This window comes from Falco biarmicus, chromosome 1, assembly GCF_023638135.1.
Source record: "Falco biarmicus isolate bFalBia1 chromosome 1, bFalBia1.pri, whole genome shotgun sequence".
NCBI lineage: Eukaryota > Metazoa > Chordata > Aves > Falconiformes > Falconidae > Falco > Falco biarmicus.
Window position 1 is genome coordinate 47,972,947 of NC_079288.1, and position 26,788 is coordinate 47,999,734.

Genomic DNA, 26,788 nt, shown 5'->3' on the forward strand with positions numbered 1-26,788 from the left:
TCACCAACTCAACTCAGCAGGTCAGGGTTTCCTTTCAGAAAGGCTGATACCTGAAGTATCTTTAGCTTTAACCAATTGGTAGTTATAACTATAATTGGCAGTTTTAACTACCAACTGATTGCTAATTTTTATCCTGGAAAAAAACAATAGAGGAAAAGAAAGTTTGCCACCTAGGTGGCATCAGGAAGGAAACAGTGTTATCAAGGAAACATCAAGCAGCATGGGTCAGCCGACAAGTCAGGTCAGTAACAATCACCAGCTCGAAAGAGTGTATGAAGTTGGATTTCTCATGTTGTTGTATACTGTATCATTCTAACGAAGAATTAAGGCGGCATAGGTTCGTTCGTATTATCTCCTTTCGTGTAAGCTGAGTGGAAAACCTAAAGGTGCTAACATTTCACATTCTACATTGTCTGACCAAAATATCTGTAGAACCACCAGGGTAGCTGACAGTCAACCCTAAATAAATTTCTTAAAGACAACCTAGTATGAAGTAGACAATAAAACTGTTTCCAAATTTCATACTACGTTGCATGTAACTCAGCTATTACTGTATTTCTACTTCGCCGTAGAAAACCAAGACCACTTGGTTTTGTAGTTACCTTAGTTCTGTGAGATATTACTGTTACATGAGCAAGTATACCAAATCCATACTATGATAACATGTACTAGAAGCACTTATCTACTAAATACATTTTGTAACACAGACTTCAGAACTCCAATTCTGCTATAAATATAACACCTATAAAGATATCATTTAAAAAATAAATGAATTGAGTATAAAACCATCAGTAATGCCCTCATTAACCCAAGGCTTCACTGTTCTTGTAGCACAGCTTTATCATTTCCCCAGACTTACCCTCACCTTCCTGTTCAACAATGTAGTCTCGGAAGACTTTGAGGCACAAATTTCTCCATGGTCTCTGTATGTCTGCTAGTATTTGAAGTTCTGGCAGTGATAAGAACCACTGAAAGTTTCCAAACATCTACATATTCTAACTATTACCAGAATCTACACGTACATTGGCACAGGTGGCTTTTTTAAAGTTCCCTTGCAGATAAGTTGTATAGCCTATTTGTTGACCTACACATACTCAGTATACCCATCAATATCAAAATAGCTGGATATACTCAGCATGACCAGAATGACTGAGCAAAGTGACCCTGTGCTGAAGCAAGAGTGGGTTTCTCAGATTCTTGGAACATCTGCCCTATTGTGCATGCACTGTTCTTGTTCCATCCAAAATAGATCCTAAAAATCAGGGGAACCCTAAAATATGGTGTATTGCACCATCTTTGAAAAGCAGGTAGATCACAGAGTAAACTATCACTATGTAGTATCAGTAAAAACCCCAATATTGCACTTTTCTCTGCTTGTAACGTACCTGATACACAGGCACACACAGTTAAGTGCCTCTAACAGCAACTGACATTCCACACCTGAGAAACTCCCACCGGCTCGTCCAAGTTAGGCCATTTAATGTATCAGCAGCTCCATCAGCTTCACCAGAGAACAGAAAGAAAATCTAAATCCTATGTGCATAGCTTTCTGTCATCTGTTCCCCCAAGACCTGCTGCTGTTGCCCACTTCCCTGGAAGCAAAGCTGCCAGCGTTCAGCTGTGCAGGGGCTCAGTCTCCTGCTTAGCCTGCTCAGGCTTGGACTCAGAACACCCCAACCTCCTATGAAGGAGCTCACTCTTCCCCCATTTCTCATTCTCTAAACTTGCTCTCTAATTAAACCCAGATACTCCATCCCATTCTTACCATACATCAACATTCATTTGGCAGCGTACACCCAACTTGCTGCATGGGGTTTACCACTACAAACTAAGCAAGGGACTCTGAGGTTCTGACAGCGTTATAAAAACAATTTCAGTGATACTTCATGAATTACCATAGGTTTGCTTTATAAAGGGGGAAACCTGAAGTTGGTTTAGAGCTGTCTCACATGGTTCAGTTCAACCCAAAGCAGACAACACACACCCCGGTGCTCATCACTACAGCTTTTGTTGGAAGGCACTTGGATTCCACGTTGTAGAAGAGAAGAGGTTATGCTGACACTTAAAACATTATTTTCTTCTTGGACAAACATTCAAATACTAAATAAGCAAGCAAGCACTCTTTACTCCAGTTCGGTAACTGTCATGAACAGGTTCATAAACTGACTTAACTGCCTTTTCTTACTCCGTTGTTTCCTGGTTTATTAAAATGACCTTTTACAGGTTTTGATACATACCGAGTAACAGAGATCTATCAAAGCCTGTTCTGCTTTTGTCATTCAACCTCAAAAAAACCACAGCTCCCTACTTTCCCCTGTCATTTCACACACTGATCACAACAGGTATGTGGGAAGGATGTCCCAGGATGGACCAAGGGGCTGGTGCTGGACAGCTGAACTGGATCAGGTGCAAGGCACAGATTTCCCACATGGTCAAGTGTTAAGAAGAAACCTCCCACTAGATGGCTTACAGGGTCTTTGCTGTGCAAATGAAGGTAGGAATACCTGACCCGGCAACCACAGAAACAAAAATCTGTAATGAAAAACATCACCAGAAAAATAGCACTTAATTTGCCATGACCGCACAGTCCTCTGCAGCCATGACCACTGAAAAACATCACGCTAGAATTCATACAGCTCACTCCTGATCCCTACCTAGTCCTTGACCTTGTCTAGACTCATAAAAAATAGAGGTGCAACGACCCACAAGGGGGTATTTGTGACTTCTAAGTTTTTTTGTTTATATTGCTACACAATATATTTAGTAATATATTCTGTTTTCAGAAATGTGCCATTTATTTCCTTCATTATTTTCAGAATTTGCCTTTTATTTGAAAGGTAGAGCTAAAGGATGTAGAAAATTGCAGTGTTAAAGAGACCTCGATCTAGCATTCTGTGCACACACACACACTCACTCATAAAGCCGACGTTATCTAATCATTTTAAAAAGCATGTACACTTATCCTAATTTAAATACTGTGGAAAACCAAACAAACAATCCAACCCACATTACATTGTTATTTAAATTTGGCCAGTACTATAGTTGACCACATATTTTACTCCTATGCAAATCTTCATCTCCTTAAACTACACTCTGGGAAAAAGGACAAGAGGAAACGGCCTCAAGTTGCACCAGAGGAGGTTTAAGTTGGATATTAGGAAAAAAGTCTTCACTGAAAGTGTGGTGAAGCACTGGAACAGGCTGCCCAGGGAGGTGGTGGACTCACCATCCCTGGAGGTATCTAAAAGACATGTAGGTGTGGTGCTCAGGGCCATGGTTCAGCGATAGACTTGGCAGTCCTGGGTTAACAGTTGGACTTGATGATCTCAAAGGTCCAACCTAAATGATTCTATGGTTCTATGAAAAGCATGCAGTCATCAGCAACAGTGGACTAAACCACGAGGAAACAGAATTGTTGTGAACGCAGGGTGACCTGTGTGCAGTTTGGGTTTTCACATCTCTTTCATACATCCTCTTTCATTAACGGCACAAAAACCGAAAGGACAGCAGTGCTCCATAAAAACCACCACAGCCGGCTGTCATCCATCCGAACAACAGAACCATTTAGACTGCTGTATTATGTGACTACAAGAATGCAAGAATACGGAAATAATCTGCACTGCTCTTAATTACTGTGGCTGATTGCTATTGCAAGGTGACACTCCAGTGTATATGAAATGTTAAAAGCTAATTATAACTTTGGTCTTACAATCAACACTAACATGACAGTACAAGACCCTGATATTCACAATGAACCCTTCTCCCATTATTTACTACTTCTATGAATATACAGAATATACAGTAACTGACATAAAAATGTCCCAGGAGCTATCCCCTTTTTTTTTTTTTTAAAAAAAAAATATCATATCACCACTGGGCATTTTGACTATGAAAATTATTATTATTATTATTACTACAAAATACACATCCCATTTAAATGTAAAATACTGCCTTCATTAAGAAAGTTATTAGGAAATTAAATTATGCAAAGCTTTATCAAATTAATTAACTGTCTTTTGTGGGTCATCAGATAACTTTTCCATTTTGTCATTCAAAGACCTATTATTATTAAAATTGGGGTGCTGTAATTAGTATGTCACTGACAGAAATAGCTCCTCAGACTACTAACATTCTACTAGACTATGATCTTGTAGTGCAGGAGCAGAACTTTAGTTCTCAAACACGTTTTGTGTAACCATCTTGTTGACCTTCCATCTATAATTACGGAATAAATAAAAGGACAGAAATTGGTATTGCCATCAGAACCCAGAAAGCGTAACAACAAATGAATCTTGCCGATTTACACAGTAGTCTGTTATTGATACATCCAAAAAAGACAGAAAAGGACAAAAATATATTTTCAGCCTCCACAATTAGCTCAAGTACTTTAAAACACCTAACCCTGTTTATACTGAGTGAATACTTAAGGTGAATGAAAGTTTAAATAGATTGAAGATCCAAATTTTGTAATATATTATTAATTTTATTCGGTACTGTTAAAATTAGTTGCATGTTCTTAAGATGTCATTTTACAGCTTTCCGGTCTCCATTACTTAATTGAGATACTTAAAATATCGTTAACATTTGGTCTTATTAATATCTGAAGAACTTATTCCTCAAAAGCCTCCTTAAAATAATTTTCTCCAAGCATGTGCAAGGACAAGGACCTTACGTCATCATATTCTTCATGTGATTTAAAGAGTTAAGTGTTCAAGAAGGCTTGTCTAACAAAGGGATCTTAAAGTTTCAAGACCATTTAACTGCTGTTAAAATACTTGCTGAAATGACTCCTCCTCTGAGACTTATTAATTTTGATTTCCACAGAATCAAAATTCCTCCCCATCATGCAGCATGTTCATAAAATCCAAGCAGACCTCTTCAATCTCATTTCATGAAAAACTCAGGCAAATGTCACACAAAGTAATTTCCACACTGATGACCTAAATGACCTAAACCTAAAATCTGTTCTTTTAGACGTGCTGGTCACAGAAAATCCACTGTGCACTCCTAGAACCGACTTTACTGTAATAAGCCTGCTGACAGAGGGACAGCTGTACTACACTCATGTTGCAGTGTCTACTACTACAGCTTTGCTACACCACTAATACAAATGTAGATTTTTAAGTAGGATCTTGATTTGATCGGGGAAACCTGGTAACATAAAGGACACAGTATGTCATATAAACTGAACAGAGCAGAACAGTGAACAGCAGCAGACTGTCCAACTTCATAAGTGAAAAAAGAATGGGAGAAAGGAAAGAGTATCTGCTGTGTGGTGGGAAGAAACGCAGAGAACAAAGACAATCTACACGTGGGACCACAATCTAATCGTATACTTTAGCTTTGCTTTCGATGAGATTAACATACAACGGAATAAGTAATAGGAATGAAGATACAGAAATGGAAATGATCAAAACAAGATGGATGCAAAATGAAAAGAACTCACTGCACTCAAACTGTGGGAGGGGGAATAAACTAAATCCCAAAACACAAAAGCACTTTCTCGAGCAGTCACGTAGTGAACTGCAGGTGCTCTTGCCAGAGTCTTGGACCATAAACATACTGACCGGACTCGGCAAGAATGAAAAAGTATTTGAAGTGCCTACGTCTCTTTTGGTCTGAAGTACTGCACAGCATGCACAGCTTCAGGTGGCATTTCAGAGTGAAAACGTTTTGAGACAGAAATTACTAGCATTTGTAGGAAAGGAAATTGGGATATCAAGACACATCAAGACAGGCAAAGGGAAATTATTTACAGAGAGTGGAGAATTCTGAGCACTCGAATGATAGAAATGAAACTATGACACACAAGTAGAAGGGCTACGAGATGAGCAGGGATCAAAATGCCTTGCTTGGAAATCAAGAATAAATACTGTTTTGTTGACAGAGATGAAAGCTCAGTACCCCCCACCCCATACTTGCTCTATATTAATACATCAGGAAAATCAACACCAGGAAGAAAAAAAACCTACATAAAAATTATTAATGTATTGTAACAATCAAGGATAAACTAGCTGTAAATACGTTTAGGCTGAAAAATGAAAGAATGCTTCTAACCATAACAAATGTGGTATTATAGAGTGAGCTGCCCCCAGGAGTAGTACAAATAGAATTTGTACTCACTCACACTTATTTTAGAGTGTACCAATGTATAAATTCAATTATACAACGGTGGAGAATCTTCAAATTATACTGCTGCAAATTCATTTTTGGCCCAGCACAAAATTACACAACATACTTTAATTAGAAATCTAAGAAAACTTCATGAACATTTGAAAGAGAAGATTAGGGAATAGTATGTTTCTTTTATCAGACACAATTTGTCCTTAAAAACAAGGAAGAAAAATTCCATTAGAAAGGAATACACTTAATAAGTATTATGCAAATACTAGTTTGAAAGTAAGCTTTCTGAGTAATGTATGTAACAAGGTTTCTGAAGCACCACAGTGTTTTGGTCACTAGGCTCACTGAGCTGTCTGCAAAGAACATTAGGATTTTGAGTAATGTGGAGAGAGAAGAAAAAATGAAACCCGGTAAACAACAAAAAGAGATGCTTTGAGGAGAAACAGGAACTACTGATTACTGCATTCTTTATTCTGAAATTACTTTCACAATGTCCTAAATCAATTCTTCTGTGTGTTGTACAGAAGCAAGGACCTCAATAAACCAAGAAAACAGCTGAAAATCACTTGAACCCTCTAGACCACAAAAAAGTTTAATCATATCTTCACGAATACGCTCCTGGATGCAGAGGGCAGCCTTTCCATTATCTCAGTGCTCAGACCTACTTCTCCTTCGTATTTCAGCCAGGTACGTGCTCTGTTGTCAAAGTTAAAAAGCCAAACCCACTCTGCAATCATACCTCCTTCACAAATTCGTGAAATGCCAGTCCTATAGCCCCTGCCTTTTAATGTACCAAGTAGAGTTTGTGGTGAAAGTTACAGGAGATTTATAACTGAGCCTTTTGTTTCCTTCTTCTCTCAAAGGCTGCTGGGGCACTAGTCAAAATTTAACTCTGGAAACATACGTTCTACAATTCTTCTGCATCTCAAACTTCAAAAACTGAGGCTGAGGTACGAGTGATAGTTTTTTACCTCAATTCCATTTAAAAAAAAAAAAAAAAATTCTCACTGGTTTTAGAGATCTCCTGTAAGGATTTTTTAGAAGCTTGAATACCTTGATGAGTGTAAAGACAGACCAGACTGTGCTATACTTCCTTTTGTGCATAACCTCTTGTAATACAATCATCAATTTAAATACCTTTATAAATTAAAAAAAAAATAAAAATCAAAGTACTCATAAATCTAGTGGCACTGGACTGTCTTGAAGATCCTCAGAAAATTCAGTACTATTGATCTTCAGGCCACATTTTCTTTGCCTCTCAACAGACAACTTTTGCAGGAGAAACAACTTGAGGGGTCTCCTCAGCAATAGGGAAGAATATTTCTTTATAAACCAGCAAGGATTATCATCCTTTTGGCATTTTTTCCTTGTCCAACTTTTGGTTCTGGAACTCCTGCCTCTTAACCAAGAATAAGCAACTCTTGCATAGTCTTTTCAGTCAAAGCTAAATATTATGTCTTTGTTTTGGAGCAGTTCTGCTTGCTATTACTTTGGCAGAGGATCTACTCTGAAAGACCATAAAACCAGAATGAAACAGATTGGTCTGACAATGTCACGCTGTTGGTTCAAAAACAGGCACATATATATAAAAAAAAGATTTTCAATAAAAACTAATGCAGACAGGGAGAATGTAAATTAGTCTAATTACTGCTCTGTACGTCACTTTTTCTTTTGGAGCTGCCTTCTTACCTTACACATGGGACTAATAGCCACAGTTCATCTTTAAAAGTGGAAAAAAAGGAAGCATGATTAATTTGTCTATCACATTTGTACATTTTTTTGATGAACAGAGCTAGGCATACAGCAAAAACACAACTGAATTGCAGAAGTCATTAGTTTCTGTCCTCTTTGTATCCCTTTGACGTTAATTTTCAATACGCCTTCAAGCAGGTGAAAAGCATGGAACAGTTTCAGTGAACGTCAAGCTTGCATACTTACGCAGTTGTACTTTGTTTCTTTCTTCCAGTGCCATAACCCATGAAATTAAGCAAAGCAACTTCAGGAGTTAACACATATAGAAAATGCTTTCAAATTAATTTCTGCAGTGTTAGGTAAGCAGTAAGCTGTCTCCTTGGTTTGTGACTTTTTTCCCCTTCGAAGTTCAGTTGTGTGTATTGCCTAATGCGCATCAACTGCATTTACAGCAGCTGCTGAGAAATCACTGCAGGTAAAAATACTGTGTGACCATGGGTAGCATCGCTAGTACGTACCACAGTGATGCAATTCCACTGCCCCACCATCTCCTGCTCCATCAAGTAGTATCTGTGATCTGACAATTATAGAGATGATTTGCCTGTACAAGATCAACTGAAATGACTCCTGAATCTTCCAAGCTGTGCTTGTCACATTCTCACCACTACAATCCACTACTGCTTTGAGAAAAACGACGCGCTTCTGAAAAACCACAGCCACACACATTTTCTTCAATGTTTTGTCTGTTACTTCAGGTTGTAAACCCAAGAGAAAATGCAACAGCAGTGCACTGTGTATCTCTGTTTAGGCTTTCAGTTGCCCTAAAAACTCTAAAAAACTCCTCTGCCTAAGACAAGAGGCACTAGCAAGTGTCAGGAGTGGTAAGTATCCCAACCCAGTGGAACAGAACTCTGAAGACTTGGATCGTACTTGCAGTTCTGCCAGTAGCAACTCTGAGATCTCCCGAGGAAAACCAAGAGACATTCTGGTAGTTTTCAAATATACTATTAAGCGACCTGACTGATCTGCCATTAAAGAAAAATAGTGTGTTTATAACATTATTACTAAGAAGTAATAGGTTTGTGCTGATGTTTACTGCTCAGCAAAATTCTGTCATTACCTTTTTCTTTTTTTCTTTTTAAAATACTGTTAAGTCCATTGGTTTTGCACTGATATTTTCTATGCGGGATGTACCAAACCTCTGTTTCTTATCTTAAAGCAGCAGCAGGAACTAGTGTACAATGCCTTTTCACCTCTTTTTTCTCAGTTACGTTTCTTGATTCAGTGCCAACTGATGCTCTACTCATTGCTGGCGAGAACGTCTCCTACTAGTCTGTACTACCTTTAAAGTTAGGGAGTACACACCTGAAATAGGGTACGGTGCAAAGGCAATACATCTTTTGTCATGATTACCAAGGCTGTAATGATGATCTCCAAGTCGAGTGATACGGACTGGCTTATATTCCTCCTCCCATATTGTCTGCAGGGTGTGTGGTAAGCCACTAGAGCTTTCCTCCACCTGGTTTTTTCTAACCTATACCTGGATGACTACTCACCATTAGCCACTGGAGCCAGCCACAGCTACTGCAGACATGAACTTCTATGTACTTACCGTATGTGGCTGAAAAACTAGAATCCTAAACCAAAACAGAACAAGCTAATGTGACATCCCTGACATACCGAAACTAACAGAATCTCAACGAGTTCATGTCATTTAAGCTGTCATAGAAGCTGGACAAAGTCTTGAACTCACCTCATTCAATCAACATCACATACATGCATTCAGCTATTCAGGGTAGGATTCTTCAGCTAACTTTCACCATCTAGCTTATTGCTGAGAATTCCTTTTTAGAAAATGCTGAGGAACATCTCTTTTTCACTTGTGTAAAGTATTATCAGAAAACATGCTCTAGTAGCGAAGAAAATTCCATTTACTATTCTCAGCCCCAGCATACAATGATGGTTAATTTTGTGCATTTCCAGGAATTGGGGCTCTACTAGTAAAGATTTAGGTCCAATACACATTCCACTAATAGAAAACAAACTTGAAAATAATGTCACTTCTTAAAGAGAAAACAGACCAACTAAAAAAAAAACCTAGATGTTTCTTTTAACTCATGACAGTGACACAGAAAAAGCCAGTCCACTTTAGATTGCTTCTAGAAAAACACCCAAGTTGTTTCCAGCTGTTCAAAGGATTTGAGTCCAAATTTCAGGTCATATAAAATCACACAGCCTCTCCAATCCAGTCACCATACAGAAATGGTCTGGGTGAAGTTTTGGTCTCCTTAATGCTAGAGACTGCTTGCACATTACCTTCAGCAGAGAGAGTTTCACTCTTGAAACTTGAGTTTCAGGTCTTCTAGAAAGAAATTCTGACAGCTGTTATTTCTTGAAGAATAACTGTGCAAGTTTAAGTGATTTTTAGCAAATATTACATAAAGCCTTCAGGCTAAGGAGTTACATTACACATAATGCACCCAATTGTTTCTGATAGAAATTGCTGAGATGAAATTTCCAGAGATTATTATAGCCTTGTTTGTGCGGAGTCAAAGGTAACTTAACAAAATGTGAAGACTATGCCCCCACAAAACCTCCACCTGATCTTTTCAAAAATAAGTTATTAATGCTCAGGTAATCATCAGGAACACTAGTTGTATAAACGTGTAATTGTAAAGATGTATACATGTGCTAGGAGCACAAGAACTACATACAGATGGATGCACATCAAAATGTTTTTTGTTTTAAAAGAAAGCTTAAAAATCTCTAAAGAACAACTATTCAGAAGAACTGACCTGTTGTTAGCTCACATTCCATCCCCAGTATAGCCATGATCTGAAAGGTTTATGTGCTCACAAAACCAGAAACACATGCTTGCATGGTTCTAAACACTCCGCAGAAACCCAATCTCATTTTTACTAGCTTACACACCTGATCTTAATTTTGGTTTAGCCAACAGGAATGCAATCAGCAGCAAGTCTTATTACTGGACTTACCATTAAAATCAGAAAACAATGCTTTTCTACAGTTGAAACAAGCATTATTCCTATTTAGTGTGTTACCAGTTAAGTATGCATTACAGGATCAAGTGAAAACCATAATCTAGAAGTTACTGCTCTAACTATAAAGTACATTAAAAAAATATTTATGAGAACTTGTTTCATTTCACTTTCATGGCAGGCTATGTTTGAAATGTAAACACAATATTTATAACCATTTGAAAATACATTTTGTTGAAACCTAACACTGTCACCGTCCATTCAAAAACATGAAGACATCAGGGTTTTTGTATCTAGCACTTCATATCCACTTCCACCGTACAGGGAGAGACACGCAGAGTACACACAGGGCAAAACCATCACGGTGTTTTTCTCAGCAGCCTTAGTGTCTTACTCATTTGCTGGATGGATTTCACCCCGTTAGCTGGTGTCTCAAGGGCAGCCTGAGACTCACACATCGGAAGTCTCATGCATTTTTAAAACTGAAATACACAGAGGTGTAAGGTGAGGACTGACAGGCTTCCAAGGCATCACTGTAGTGCAAATACAAACAGCAACTGTTTTTAAAAGCAGGCATGGATTTACTGCAGCAGATAAAAGGGCTGTATCCCATTCCCCATCTGCAAGCCTGAAAAATCATGTGAAATACTTATTAAAACATGACTGTGCACCTTCCCGTGTCCCTCTTCACTGCATGACTACCTAAAATATGCCACAGCTATTAAGTAGATGAATTACATCAACTCCCTTCTCTGAACATACCTTGTTTTTTACTTTACAGTGGAATATTTTTTAGGTAATTCCTTGCAGCCACTTTTGCTTCACATACTTATAACATGACCCTTCTATTTATATATAGATAAAAAAATGTTAACGACAATGAATAAATAAAATCACTTATACTTGTGAGTTAGGCTGCACATGCCACGTTTTTATAGCAACCTTTTAATAAAGCCTAAGAAAAACATGTTTACATGAGCAAAGACCTATTCAAAATGAAACAAATCTAAAAAGCAGAAATTCTTACCCTAAAAAACTCTTTAGTGGAGCCAGAATCTAATGTCCCATAAGCAATTTCTGTTTGCTTGGAAAGATCCTCTGCACTTTCAATGGGAGACACCATCCTCTCAACCGTCAGGAAGGCAGCTAAGTTAGCCGTGTAGGATGAGATTATGATGAGGGTAAAGAACCACCACACACCTCCAACAATGCGCCCAGACAGGGATCTAATAACAAGTATGAAATGGATTTGTAAAGTGAAATGAAAGTCCTAAAAAGGAACACATAATATCAGTTTTATGCAAATTATGCATTATACTATAGGGAAGGGTTTCAGGCTATCTCATAGCACAGCTCTGCATACTAATCAGATGGGAAATCAAGGCATACTCCACTACATCTCCTGGACTTTGCTGAAATCAGGACTCCAGAGTTTACTTTAGGGAGAATTTAGTGATCCAGTTCTTCAAAGTTCGGAACACCCTGAAAGGAAACTGCTCCCATCATAACGTGCTATACTGAACACGTAAGCTCGTCATTGCCTCCAAAGTGAATTTGTGTGACGTTATGAAAAGGATCAAACAAAATCAGTGAAACAGCGTTTTCAGACAAATCAGTATGCACTTATTAATTAAGTGCCTATTTTCCTAAGACATTCAGACAAACACTGATTTCCACAAAACAATGGTTTATGCTGCTCTGGATAATCTATACTAAGAAACAAATAGCATTATTTGCAATAAAAACTGGCCCAAGGAATACCCATAAACTAAAAAGTGCACACAACTTTTGAAAGATACAAGCATTTAACAGACTGGGGACTAGACGTGAAACAATCAGTGATAGTACAGAAAAATGGTGAAGAAAGTATATTTTTAAATAATAATAATCTGATGGTTTTAACTGCAGCAGCTGGGCTCTTATGGATCTTTGTTTTGCATCTCCTGCTCAAGAAGAGAGAAGAAAAGAGAACTCAAGAAAATATTTGAAACAGTATAGAACACACAACTAAAGAAATTCAATGAGTTTCAATACTAGAAAACTATATAGTAGAGAAATATTGATACTGCATTATTGTCAAGCTTGACTTTTTTAAAATGATCCTTTAAACTTTGAAATTACTTACTACTTTGTTTCCAAACAAGACATTATAGGAAGGAGTACATAATCTTTGGAGATGTGCTTAATTATTTGGCAGAAATGTGCATGTAGTTGAAAGTCTAGTACTAAGGCGTTGCAGTAGCTTAGGTATGTCTTGATATGTCTCCTCTATCTATTAAGTAAACAAATTACAAATCACTCACCCAGCCTACTGTATCGTGAATGAGACCTCAAACTAACTCTGGCACAGAATATATAGAGAGAGAGATAGAGAGATGTAACTCTCTCCCTCTCTATATATACATATATATATATACACGCACATTTAAACATGATAGTTATGTACAAGGTGACTTATTAAACTGGGAAAAAAATAAATAGAACCAATTCTAGACAAACCATTTTTACTAATTGCTAGTGTATAAAATATCTGTAATAATTCAGACATTAAGAGATTTATTCCATGTCACAACAGACTCACTAATTCACTCTACTACATGAAAATCAAGTCAGGTAAGGTCCAGAAGATGTTATTAAAAAGGACCTTAGAAAAAAACTTTCAAACTCCTTCTAAACTGAGATTAATCTGCAAACAAATTTTGTCACCTTTGAAAAAATATCACATACTTATTTTGACATGGAGGTAATCTCAGTATAAAATAATTCTACAATTAAAAGACTGAACTATACTGTAATTACATATTTGAAAGGTAAAATCTCTGACTATGTATTTAATAATCACCAATTTTATGGCACTTTATATTGTATAGATGACACCTGCTATAAATTACAATAATCTCCAAAAGCCCATGTCGGCAAACAAAGCTGCCACCGACTTTGTAAAAAAAGAATAAATGAAATGCTATTCCAGACATTATGCTGCCACATGACACTGTAGAAGTAAAAATTTTATGAGTGTCATTTATATTCAAAATTTTCCCATAAGGTCCATCCCAGTTAAATAAATCATTCCTTTTTTATGTACATTTCAAAAAGTTTCTGAAGACTGATAATTATATGCTAGTATGAACTCCCACTTTACAAGCACCTCATTCATCAGGTCATCAAATACTAATTTCTGTGCACAATTACCTAAATTTGTGCACCACATCTTATACTTACAAAGGTATTTATTGTATGGCAGTACTGAGAGTACACTCACATCTCCAAAAAGATGAGGAAAACTCTGCTATAAGTCAGCATTATCATATAATATCTTATTCTGTTCTGCACTACAGTTTCTGTGCCCCCCTTGATAGTGACATAGGGACTGCTATTGCAGACCAGGATCCAGGTGGTCCAGCCTTACTCAGCATCACCTTCTGTTTCAGAGTCAAGAAGCCCTAGTTACTTGCCTGCTCTAAGATTCTTACAGTGGTTGTCATTTTCATTAATGACAGTAGTTAAATAGTGCAAAATTTAACTTCACAAAGCTATTTTGCTGATGCCTGAAGACAGTAATTTTCATATCTATTCCGTTTCATTTGCTGGGGAGTTTAAATTCCATAGTGATAGTTTTGGTGCAAGAACAAAAGTAACTGAGGTGTTTTCAGCCCTTCTCTCTTTTTATAATCAACAGATCATGCACAAACTAACCCCTTTCCTCAAAAATGTTTGTAATGAAATAAAGTGCTGTTTACTAAACATTGACAAACTAAACCTTGAATCTCAAAATTGAGTTTTGTGCGCCTTTTATGACTATTTAGTATCATTATTCTTACATCACCTTTGAAAAGTTACCAAACTGTGCACAACATTTGTCATGCCTCAATAGCCAGTAAATCAGTGATAAAAAAGCCAACAGATCATTATTCTACTGTGGCCTTGATTTAATAACAATAATTTTGTAGCTAATAGAGGACTTTGCAGACAACTAAACCTGTGAAGTATGTAATCGACACAAAAACCCCACAGGACTGAAATTATCAGCTTGTCATGACCTGAAACAATTTGCTTTCTCTTCACTGCCTTATTTCTTGTATACAGTTCTTACTGTATTATATGCCAAATGCATCGTGTCTTCCATCATAAGAGCTGCCATATCTCACGGTGATATGCCAGCTTTTACGCAGAGTTGCTGAAGTTCTCAGATAAGAAATGCTCTGCTATTTCTGCAGTAGAACAACTTGAAAACCTGCTGCTGCCTTTTGGGATGCACAGCTTCTAAGAAGTGCTCCCTTGGTGTAATTTATTTTGCACACTAGCCACTAGACCTGCCAGAAATTGACCTGTCCCCTGTCTCTCTTTAGGTTGTTTGGAAGAAAGTGAAATTGCTTAGTATAATTAGGTAGGTCTTCTGATTTGATTTCCTTCAACCCAGTTGCCCCTATTTCACTTGTTACTATAGTTCCTTCGAGCAGCAAGTAGTTGTTTACCTACCTACTTACCACTTTGCTGACTCAAGGCTAGAACCACTTCTGCACAAGGGAAATAGAATGTTTAATGAGCTGCAAAGAAATTAAGTTAAGTGCTTTACAGTTGTCCCTTATAAAAGTAGGTGAAAATCCATGAGGAATTATGCATTCATAAAACGGACCTTCAAATTCATTTAAGCCACTTCCTTTGCGACTTTTCTAGAACTAGGCCATGGAAAAACAGCAGCGTTTTGCAACTATTCACATGAAATTGGAGCCATCACATGATTTTTAATTCAGTTCTCTCCAACAGAAGGCTCTCCAATAGAAAACCAGTGCGTTAATAACTGTGTTATAATATGCAGTGAGTTTTAGAGGGAAAGTGCTTCCTGCGTAGGTTGTGACTAGTGTGTTACCCTTTTTTCCCATTACAGTTGTTGTGAACAATAAGCACTGTCAACTGTAAAATGGGAATATGCAGCAAAAACACGGTACCCCTCCAAGAAGGCATGGAATGACTTGAACCTTATGCATTTTACAGTCTCTGCATGGTGTATATAACTTCACTTGGCAAATGTACGATCGACATTAAGACAGTATCGATCAAACACATCATGACCTTACGTCACAGACAACTGCTGGTATTTCAAGGACTTTTGTGATTTGAGGGAGGGGAAAAAAAAGAGCGATTCATTTTTTTTTTCTGAGAGTGAAAATATATGCACCATGAACCTCCTCCCACTGAGATGGCTGAGACCAAAAACGCACAAAGTTGAAATGGGTGAGTAACCAACCTTGGCGAAATATCGCATCCTTGCTGCATAAAGGCACCCAGGGAAAACCAGAGACTATTAAATATCCCAAATTCATTAGTTGATTCATTAGTTTGTGTTTCTCTTCCATCTTCAAATTCCTCAGTGTGCCACTCATATGGGCTAAATCTGCTGACCAGGAATAAAACTACACTGACCCCAATGTAGGCAAAAACAATGCACATCCAGATTTCATACGCTAACGGATCAAGAAATGAAAACACTCCTGGCTTGGACTTCTGAGGCTTCTTGATCATTATCGATATCCCCAGGCTCATAAAGGGCTTTGAGAAGTCAATCACCTCTTCTCTCACCAATGTTATAGTTAATGGAGCGATTGCAATATCGGCTTTCTGTAAAGGAAGAAAAAAAGCAAGTAATAGCTAATACGATGACCAAAGAATGGTTTAGTTTCTATTGCGTTTCACAAATGGAAAATAGAGCGGAGATGCCAGCGACATTCATTTCACCAAGAATGTCTTACGGAGAATTTCAGAAATTTTTAGTTGGAACTCTTCTCACTGCAATACATATAATCACATGGTTGGCAAATTCCAAGCTTCCCTTTTTACACACGCACTTTTAAAAGCATATGACATTTAAAAGTGTTAGTAACGTACATTATCTTTCACTTGCTCAGAAAGATGAAACATGCAGTCACTTCCTCCCAACCTCATTTGCATTTAAAATCTAACTCCATGCTTTGCTTTCAAAATTTTTCATGTCAATACAACCTACTAATTCTCTATTAAAGGAGTTACACAATTTTCCTCTCTTCTACAGAGAAAACTAATCCGAACTCCACTCCTTCCATTAGTCATCTTTAATGGCTTTATAATAAAAGATTTTCTTACCCCATAAACAAGTTCTCCAACCATCCCATTCCAGATTTTCGTGTCTGCATCCCTTGCCCCATACTTGCCATCCCCAACAATTGTGAGCTTATACTTGAATCCACAGTGTTTAGCAATTTCTGTAGCTAAGTCCACACAATAGCCCTCATATCGATCATTTCCTTCAAGCATTTCATGATTTTTCTTCATCATGACGTATGGGGACTCCTGCACAGAAAGAACTTGCCTTAGCTACTTGGTAAAGAGACAAACATTTCAGTTGTGCAAGTCATAGATTAATGTTTCCTTTTACATGTGACAAAAAGAGAGAAGGTAACATCTGAATCATATATGCTATGTATATGTTAGCTATTAATTATTAGTGTGACATGTCCTTAACACATTTAAAAGCTGCATTCTCCACAGCCATACACAAATAACGATACTTACAGGTATAGTGATTCCCAGCAGTATGTTAATAATGACCATGAATGTTAACAGGAGTTATTCAGAGAAGAAAAAGTTCCAAAATCAGTTTCTTTCGCTCACACAGTTTGAATGGAAGAAGGCAAAGATATTTAGTCGCTTTTCTTGTGGTCTTAATACAAGAAAATTCTTTCCTATTTCACAACCACATCCCTTCCTGGGAAAATACTTCAGGCTCTCCAAGCTATATCTTTATTGAATTACTACACAAACAATACGTTAAGGTATCTGTAACTACACAGAAAAGTTCTATCATCAGCAAAACTGCTGATGAGTCATAAATTGCATTAAAGTAACGTATCTCCTCTTTGCTCAGTTGTTACCTAACTATTCTTGCATTCAGTGAAATTCCTACGCTAGCCTGTGACTTGTCCAAACTGGTGAAGAAGCTGTGTAACTTCCGGAAACATGCTGTTCTGTGGCAGTACGTGATGTTAATTTTCTAGACAACTAGAATACAACTTTTAATGTTTTATTTTACACTTCACCAATCCACAGTAGCTATAATTCTGAAACATAAGAACCAGTCTCTTCACTGTTTGGCAAAATCTGTTCTCTAAAACTATGTTTCTGCTCTCAGACAAAGCACCTCTCCTTTGAAAGCAGGTATTAAATTTCCATTTTCAGGTCTGAAAATTTTAGTTTTCTAGAATGTTAAATCAATGACAACTTTTCTTCTACACAATAAAACTGCATACTGAAGCACATTTCCTTAATGTTCACATTTTATTTACGTATCATAATGAGTAACAGGTCACAACCTCAAATAATAAAAAGACAGTATATTTAAACTAACACAATGACGAGAAACAAATCACTGTAGGACAGACTGTCTTCTGACAAAATATGAGGTTAATTACCAAAATAGTGGTGACAATAATAGTCTTATTCTCTAGTCCTGAAGATTCATTTCCAAGAGGGCCATCAAGAGGATTCACAACCATTTTGTCCACTTCACTCCAATATCCAATCTAAAGAGAGTTTATAGGATGCACAGACACTAGTGAACATGAACTTTCATAGAAAAGGTGAAACATATTATTGCTATACCCTCAATTTAAGCTTACAAACTATTTTAGCTATGGATTTACCAGTGTAAATATTTCCATTTATAGAGTTAAAGACTATAACAGATAATAAAAGGATTGAACTAATAATATTTGTTCACATTAATTTATCTAACACAGGTATACCATTTTTATTCACATATTAACAGGTTTTAGTATCAGCATCACACACTGTACGATTGAACAGGTTACGAAATACTCCCGATTTGGAAGACATGAGAAACTGGCTTTTCCTGAAAGGTTTGGAATTAGAGCAGAAAGATAATCGCATTTAAAGAAACATCGCTGAAAAGCTGATTCGGCATTTGTCATTCAGAAGCATATTTCCCCAAATACTGGCTCACATTTAGCAATTCAGATCAGAAAGCAAAAAGTTTAATCCACAAAACTGAAAGAAAAAATATTCTTATGTAGTACTTACCAGAAAGAACAACTTGTATTGGTTAGAAAGAAATAATACATATTTTTACTTTGTTCTGCAAGACGGTTGTGGAATACACCTATGGATAAATATTATCACAACTCATGCTTTAATTAATCTGTAGTGTTTCACTACCTACCTTAACCTGTTGCTTAGCACCATAAAACCTTTAAAGACACTGTAAGACAATTCAAATTACCTTCCGAGGACCAGTACTTTTGAGTTCCATGATGTTTATTGTAAAATTGATTCTCTTTCCATTCTGATCAAACTTTATATTTCCTGTTAGACCTTCCACCTGAACCTATATAGACGAAGATGAAAGTGGTAGAAGAATTAAGTTTTGTTTCTTTTTTAGAAAATGCATTTTGTATTTCCATCAATGATTACTGCTATTTCAAAAATATCCAGTTTAGACTCTTTTCCAAACACAATATGTTATCTTAGTATGAGACACGTTCCTGAGGAGCTCAGTTCCACGTTATTCCCAGCCAGATCCAGGCTGGTTAGGAGGCTGCAAGCTTTATTTCAAGCATTTATAGAGAACTTCACACATGCACTCATTCCAGCATTCACTCCAGGGAAGCTACCTGTTTCAATGCCCTTTCTATTTCTACACCATGACCCCAGGGTACAGCTGGATTTGCAAGACAATCTCCAGCATTTCCTCTTCTGGAGATCTCAATCCTCTGTTTACGCAAATTACGGAAAGCTTCTGTCATCACTTGAACAGCATCATAGGTCAGAGCAGATGTATACTGAAAAGAAGTGAAAATATTTAATTAAAAAAACAGCTTCGGGTTCACTATACCTTCCCATAACTTTGCTAATCCCTTAAACACAGAAACATTAAAAATAAAACCAAAAAGATATACTTGAATTCAGACCAGTTTTTCTTTAGTTTGGAGGTCACTACCCTCTGAGGGGCATTTATACAAATTAATGAAGTGTTCTCCATCAAAACGGTTAGAGGCAGTGCTAATAAATCTACATTGAAGGATTTACAACTGTTTTCAGTATGAATTACATTTCTTTATCACTACAAGTGTGACACGTTTCTGTGTGCAGATATGGCTGGAACTCCATGGAGGTGAAAGACAAAAAAAAAAATAAAAATCCACTATTTAAGTTGATTTAGCCTCTAAAAATAAGCAACTGTTCCTCTGATTACACTCTTCACAGAGATGCACTTATATACAGATCTCTAGGCTCCATCTCCTCCCACATACATACACAACAACGCAAGCAGCATACACTTGTATATATGTGTGCTTAACTTATTTGTTAAATATAAAAACTCAGGGGTAGCTATTTTCAAGTGTGCAATACCTTGTCAACACCATGCAAAACCACATTTTGGGCGGAGACGTCTGGAAGAAGTACTGCCCCTCAAAGAGCAGTACTGGTGAGGAAGAGCCCCATGTTCCTAGTCTGACACAATTTAAGGAGCTTTACAACTTTTGAGCCATCAGGGAGGAATCCTGTGACTGCATGCATCAGAACTGGCGCTAAGCAGTCAAAAGCGGTTATCTTAAGATGTAAAATTCTTCAGTCGCTGGACTAATGAACTCAACAGAAACCACACGTGCACATACACCAAGGACTTTGTTGTATGGGCTTTATGAGCCCAAACCACTGCAATTATGTCAAATATAAGGGACAGTTTTGGAAATATGGGCCAGAATATAACTTCTTACAGCCTTATGAATGAATGCAATGATCCCTATGAAGGCTATTAGATGCTGAAAATATATAAACTATAAAGCAGAGAGAAATGATATATTGGCTCTTTGCTTCAATGGCTCAGACTTTAATGAGAATTTTAATTAGGTAGATCAAGTCATGCAGAAGGCTCTTGTAACCAAGGCAGGCTCCTGAATTGAGGTCATTTCTGTACGCAATTGTACCTTGGAAAGGAAGAAAACGAAGGTGGAACTCTTTTTTTTCAGATATATAAAACTTACTGGGTGATTAATATGAATCTTCTCAAGAAAGTTCTCTCAGTGACTTGTATGGAAATCTTTAAAGGGATCAGAACAGCAGAAGAATGAAGTGAAAGACAGGCTGGAGCCGATACTACTTGCTGCTACTGGAGTACCAGTGATTAAGTGGTGGACATGGATGTCGGGACGAGGAGAGAAGGTAACAGAGAGAAGGGAAAGGACCCGGACTCATTTATTTAGGACTGACAAGCAATGTTTCTTTAAGTGTAGCTTTTTGCAGTACAGAAACATATTCCTCCACACTAGCATTTTTAAGAAACTTCGGATACAGCACGGACATTAACCACCAAAACATACTTTAGGTAGCAGAGAAAATAAGAGCTTGAAATTGAGATATTACAGTGCTATCTAAATCAGTTATTCTGTTTCATTTGGTTATTGGGATATGTTTAATGCATCATCTCAAGAATATTAACTCTATAGTAAGTAATTACTGGCCTGAATATTCACAACTCAGTCATATATTCAGTTTGTGTAGGGCTTTGTCTACCAATATATATCTGTACGTGTATACACATCACCATATACATAAAGTCCACATGCTTTAATTTAGTTTAAGTCAGCCTTAATCTAAGGATCTCAAAATCTTTTATAAGCATCTTACACCTTCGTGTTGTTGGAGATGCCATGAAAGCAAACAGCCCATGCATTATTTCTTACTGCTTTTTTCTGCATGCACTTTCAGCTCCTAATAACCTTCATGGGGCTCATTAAAACTATCCGTAGCTTAATGAATAGATGTCAAGCTGACAAACTAAACCAAAGTGAACTCGTTGCCATAAACAAGAAGTGACAGCCCAACAACCTGCTTGTGCAGAGGGGTGGCTGTGTGTGTTTGTGTCTGTGTAACAAATAAAATTGTCCTAAGTTCAAGGATTCATTAGCTCTGTCCTCCTTCACTTTGTTTTATACTGGAGATGCATCCACATCCTGATCTGCACTATTAAAATAAGTGGGAGCACTATTTGGAATATTATTCTGTGGAAGTGGGATGGGCTCTTACAGCCTACTAGTTTTACAGCAGTGTAAACCTCCTAACTTCACTTCCTTTCAACTTTACGTGATTAACTCAGCAACTTTAATACAAAATGGCTAAGTACTAACCTATACTTCCTACAGAATCACCTGTATTAATTAAAACATGGCAAAGAATAGGCAAAAAATAATCTCACTTCTCGTATTTCTAGAATTATGATAATAATAAGCTGGTTATGAACTATAATATAATGCACTGAAGAGCCTAAGAACTTCATGTTATTTGCTATGAAACACTGATTGCACGCACGTCATATGAAAATAATTCTCTCTAAATAAATAAATGCACTAATTGCCAAGAAGAGAAACCACTTAGATTTATAATGTACTATAGATCTTAATAAAATTTGTAAGCTGCAACTGCAAAGATGAATTTGAAAAGTAAAACCAAAGTTCTCCCAGACTAAGCAGAAGATATTAATCATGCACTGTTCAAGAAAAACTGGCAGGATGTTGGAATTTTCTAACTTTAGCTGTTTTCCAGTAATTGAGAAGATACCAGAAATCCTTAACTAAAAAGCCCAGTACCCTATTTTGTACAACCAGTAACTGGATCTTCTGAAGATGAAATTGCACGAGACACCACCAGAAGCAAAAGATTTTTTTTGTATATGTATTTTAAAGCTGTAAGATATTACAAAAAGATGTAATGTTAGCCTGTTAGTCCTGCATTTAACCCAATGCTGTCCCTGTGCTGAAGACAAAGTTGAGAGATATGCTTAGAGATTTAAAATACAACATTAAAAGAACATACCTGGGCAGTGGAAGAGAGAAATGCAAAAAAAGAAGAAAAAAAAGTTGATTTTTTTTTCTGGATTGGAATATCTCCAATGTCTAAATCTATCCTTGACGTACTAATTGTTTCTTTTACAGCCAGAGAAGAGAAACAAGCGTTTTAAGGTGTGCTTCATTTGACCTGTTAGCCACCTCCTTTAAGATGAAATGACTCATGCCTTAGATGTCATTAATTTGATCTCCAGTGGCTTCCGAGACTACTGGAGGAGTCGAGGGTGGTCAGCTTAGATACATATGTTTGTGCCATAGACACACTAAACCTGAATTAAACCCACTCAAGGGGACTATGAATTCGCCATTCAGCCCTAACCTAACACAACAGCGAGAAATACAAACACAGTAACAGGGTATTTTGGGCAGACTGTACCAGCAGTCAAAGAACGCCCTGCTAGTATACGAGACACTAGGGAGACCTCTGCCACAACGGCACGTCCAGGTGAAACGCTGTTCAAGAAGGCTGAAATCAGTCTGAAAGAGGCACAGGAGAATGTTCCTCACCATGTGTGGGGGCTGTTATTGGAATAGCAGAAGGGACACTGTGTCACCAACAGAGGTTAAGAGAAAAGAGGTCTAAAACCACATACAAACGTTTTCCCTTAGAGAGAGGTAAGATTCAAAGAGAAGTAATACAGGAAATGTTCTTTGTTTCAAGAGCAGGTGAGTAGAATCAATAGGTATAAGCAAAAGTTTAGCATTTTTCCTTAGATTTAAACAATTTAAATATACTTTAGTACCAACAAATGTACATCACATGCAGTGAAGATACAAACTGTATGTCCTTGTAGGTTGTGAGTATATTAAATATTCAGCTTACTGCTCTATACTAGTAATATTTTTCCAGTGGTTCACTACACATTTTTTTTACCTTGTTTGTAATACTTCACTACACTATACACAGACTAAATTGGGATATCAAACAGTCCCTTGTTTTAATATGTTACAGCTTTATTTTGCTTTGATAATTATATTCAATAAAATCTCTCATATGAATTCCGTGCATTTTTCCCACAGCAAAGTATTTCCCTACTTGAACACTAGTAAGTTATCACTAAAGCAAAACTGTCTTTTCATAGTACTTTGTATATAATTGCACTTTTTGGTCAAAATATTCACAAAACTGTCAAATTGTTTGTAATTTCAGAAGTACCTGCTAGAGATTTGTATATATAGAAGCACTCCTACATTTTTATATTTTATACATTTAAAAAAATTGATTTTGATAAAAAAATAGGTACATACATATATAAACCCGCAAGCAAAAAGAATGAGAGACAAATTTATGTGCCAAGAACTAGTAAAGGAATTAGGTAACTACCTCTTGTGACTTTCCATGTAGTCAAACTAGTGCAAGTCAAGCACCTATTTCTTAAGGGTCTGTCTTTAATTAATATATCTGGAGGCTATTTCGGAATGGATAGTATTACACACTTTGGAAAACATTGAAAAGCGGTCTGATGAAACAGCGGAAAATTCACTAATTGGTAGGAAACTACCTCCTTCAGGATCTCCTGTGATGCTCTGCATACTGTCAGGACAGAGCACAGGAATGCAAATTGTTACTTCCAATAGAAATAAGAGTCGTTGTCAGATGTTGTACACTAAATGTCATTGTAAATCCAGATGGCTTTTAATTGTGCCCATAATCACACATTGTTCTCATTTGTTCTGTGCAGGCATTAGCATGAATGGGAGCCTGTATGAAGCAGCACGTTGGGCTGGCTGCATTCAAACGCAAATGGACTTTAAGCACAGGAGCATGCATCTCCGTTACCTATGGGCATGTTTCAAAACACCAGACACAGGAGGCAGAGGTCGGGGAGCCCAGGAGAGGCTGAACTCCAGCTTATTCCTCTTTGATCTTTATAACGGAATTAAGCTCTTGTGAAAAATGGCAGCCTTTACAACAGACTTGCTTCCAGCTGAAAATAATCGCATATATATGCAATACATTTGGAAATATCAACTGATTATTTGTACATTTTTTTATAACAGTCCTGGTCCTGACTAAAAGGGGACGAGAAATTAATAAAATGTAAAATGACCGGACCTTTAAAAAAGTTTTTTTTTAAATTAATCTCAGTAAAGAGGGAGTTCGAGATCAAGCCCTATTTACCTTAACAAATATACTATCTTTATTAAATGTTGTTTCCAAAGATTATAGAGTTTGACTGACTTACATTTTGATGATAGCCTTTATTTAAATGTAAATCAAGCATTCTGTGTGCACAAAAGAGCTAAACAAACAATAGGTATTTTTCCTCTGAAACATCATAATGTTTTGGGCAGATGCAAAGTATGCCTTAAAGCAACCTGACACCTTAGAAAAATTTACGAAAACCTGCTGATTTTGTGATGTGTTTATGCTCTTCAGGTATCTCCTTGTTTGGTTTAGAAGTGCTGCTTTCTGGTCACACCCAGAACAGCTTTGGTTTCTAGCCCATCAGCTACGCTCCTGCCTGATCTACATCCCAGGAAGCCTAATGCCTATTACAAAGACATGTTCATAGCAGGTCCAGCAGATGCTGGCAAGAACAGGGCACTTGAATTATCCTGACACTTCCACTGCAGGGTACTTATACGGAAAGCGACCTTCTTTCACTCCTTTCAAAACTGACTATAGCAAAGATCACAAGATTTAGGAACCCCAAGGTGCTCGGCCTTTCTACCTACTTCACCTGCCAGTCTAACAGGAAGGAGATTCCTGGACTGTAATTCCTCCCTCCAGATTACTTCCAAACCAGAAGAACACTCTTCTCACTATAGTCATCAGAGCTGCTAATTCAGCAGAAAAAACGAGTGCAGGTACCTTCCACCTCCCCTCTTTTTCTTCTTTTCTTCATTTTACACTCAGGACAGAGGTTTTAAAGTACTTTGGTCTTCCATGAGATGTAATGCAATAGCAAAAAAGAAGAGCTAACAGTACTGTGAAACAGATGTTTCCTCAAAATATGAGAAAGAAGTCAGAGAAGAAAAAAATTACAGATCTGGACAAAAGTCTTAGCAACAAAGTAAACCCTCTGTCTTCCAGGAGGAAGCAGAACAATGCCAGATCTTATTAATGGCACCCGCATATGGACCTCCTGAAGTTCCAGACCTTTTTCCATTCAAAAGAACAGAAAGTCAGCATGCATGTCTTACACTCCTTCAGGAGTGCTAATAGCAAAGTTGTGTGGGAATTTATCCCTTCCATTGTTCAGAAGGCCAAATTAACCTAACATTGTGCCCCGTTTATTTTCTAAAATGCATTGCAAAGATCTCTGCCATGTCCCACAATCTTCAAAATCCTTTCGCCTTTGTTTCAACTAAACCACCCGTGCCCACAGAAAGATGGACAGATGCTTTCAGAAGTGCCTCAGCTTCTGCTGATCATGGCAAATGGATCCGAAGTGCACAGCTGGTGAGACTACTCAATATTGTTCACTCAGAGAGTGTTCAGTAATGATGGCATAGCACAGTGCACTGCTGGACAAGGCTTTTATTTTGCTGTTGCTCCAATAATCATGTATAAGCAATTAAAAATCAGTGAAATACTGAAGCAGACACCAAGGTCTGCAAGGTGCTCTCCTAGCCAGTGCCATTTAAAAAAACATGGCAGCTTGCATGCTAGTATTAAAAACAAAACAAGGAAACCAGAAAGCTGTTCACAACTGTAGTCTTTTTTTCTAAATCTGTCATACTGTGCTGCAATACAAACACATCTTTCCTTTAAACACTTCTTAATGAGAAAGAATAATATCAGGTATGAAAACAAGAGAAGTACAGTAGCTCTTAAAGCAAATCTTCACACTGTATCTTCTTACTCTACCTTATACCTTTCCTCCTCCCTCTGAAAAAAGCCTAAATAATTAAAACTAAATAAATCAGAACACCTAATTTCTCCTTATGATAAAGGCAGAAACAACTCTAATCATAATTTCCATATTTGCACAAATGTGAATTGTACATTCACTATATTTGTGTAACAACTTCTTTGAACCTCAAATCACGGAGCTTCTTAAAATATCCAGTCATTACTCAATGGCTGAAAAGTTTACTAGCCTAAACTCACTTCTTTTTATTAAGTTCCTT

The 26,788-nt window shown here is 37.2% G+C and overlaps 1 protein-coding gene across 6 annotated transcripts in view; it reads right to left on the minus strand.

Moving 5' to 3' along the window:
* GRIA2 (glutamate ionotropic receptor AMPA type subunit 2) overlaps positions 1 to 26,788 on the minus strand; it is a 96,896-nt gene that overhangs the window by 7,340 nt on the left and 62,768 nt on the right. For all 6 annotated transcript variants that reach the window (XR_008819003.1, XR_008819009.1, XM_056321953.1 and 3 more), the window contains exons 7-12: positions 19,478 to 19,645; positions 19,087 to 19,191; positions 18,260 to 18,370; positions 16,935 to 17,141; positions 16,063 to 16,433; positions 11,842 to 12,040 (exon numbers count right to left, since the gene is read on the minus strand). Coding sequence is in view for 4 of the 6 variants with exons in the window: in XM_056321953.1 (XP_056177928.1) it covers positions 11,842 to 12,040; positions 16,063 to 16,433; positions 16,935 to 17,141; positions 18,260 to 18,370; positions 19,087 to 19,191; positions 19,478 to 19,645 (1,161 nt within the window). In the remaining 2 variants the exon portion in view is untranslated. The remainder of the gene's footprint in view (positions 1 to 11,841; positions 12,041 to 16,062; positions 16,434 to 16,934; positions 17,142 to 18,259; positions 18,371 to 19,086; positions 19,192 to 19,477; positions 19,646 to 26,788) is intronic.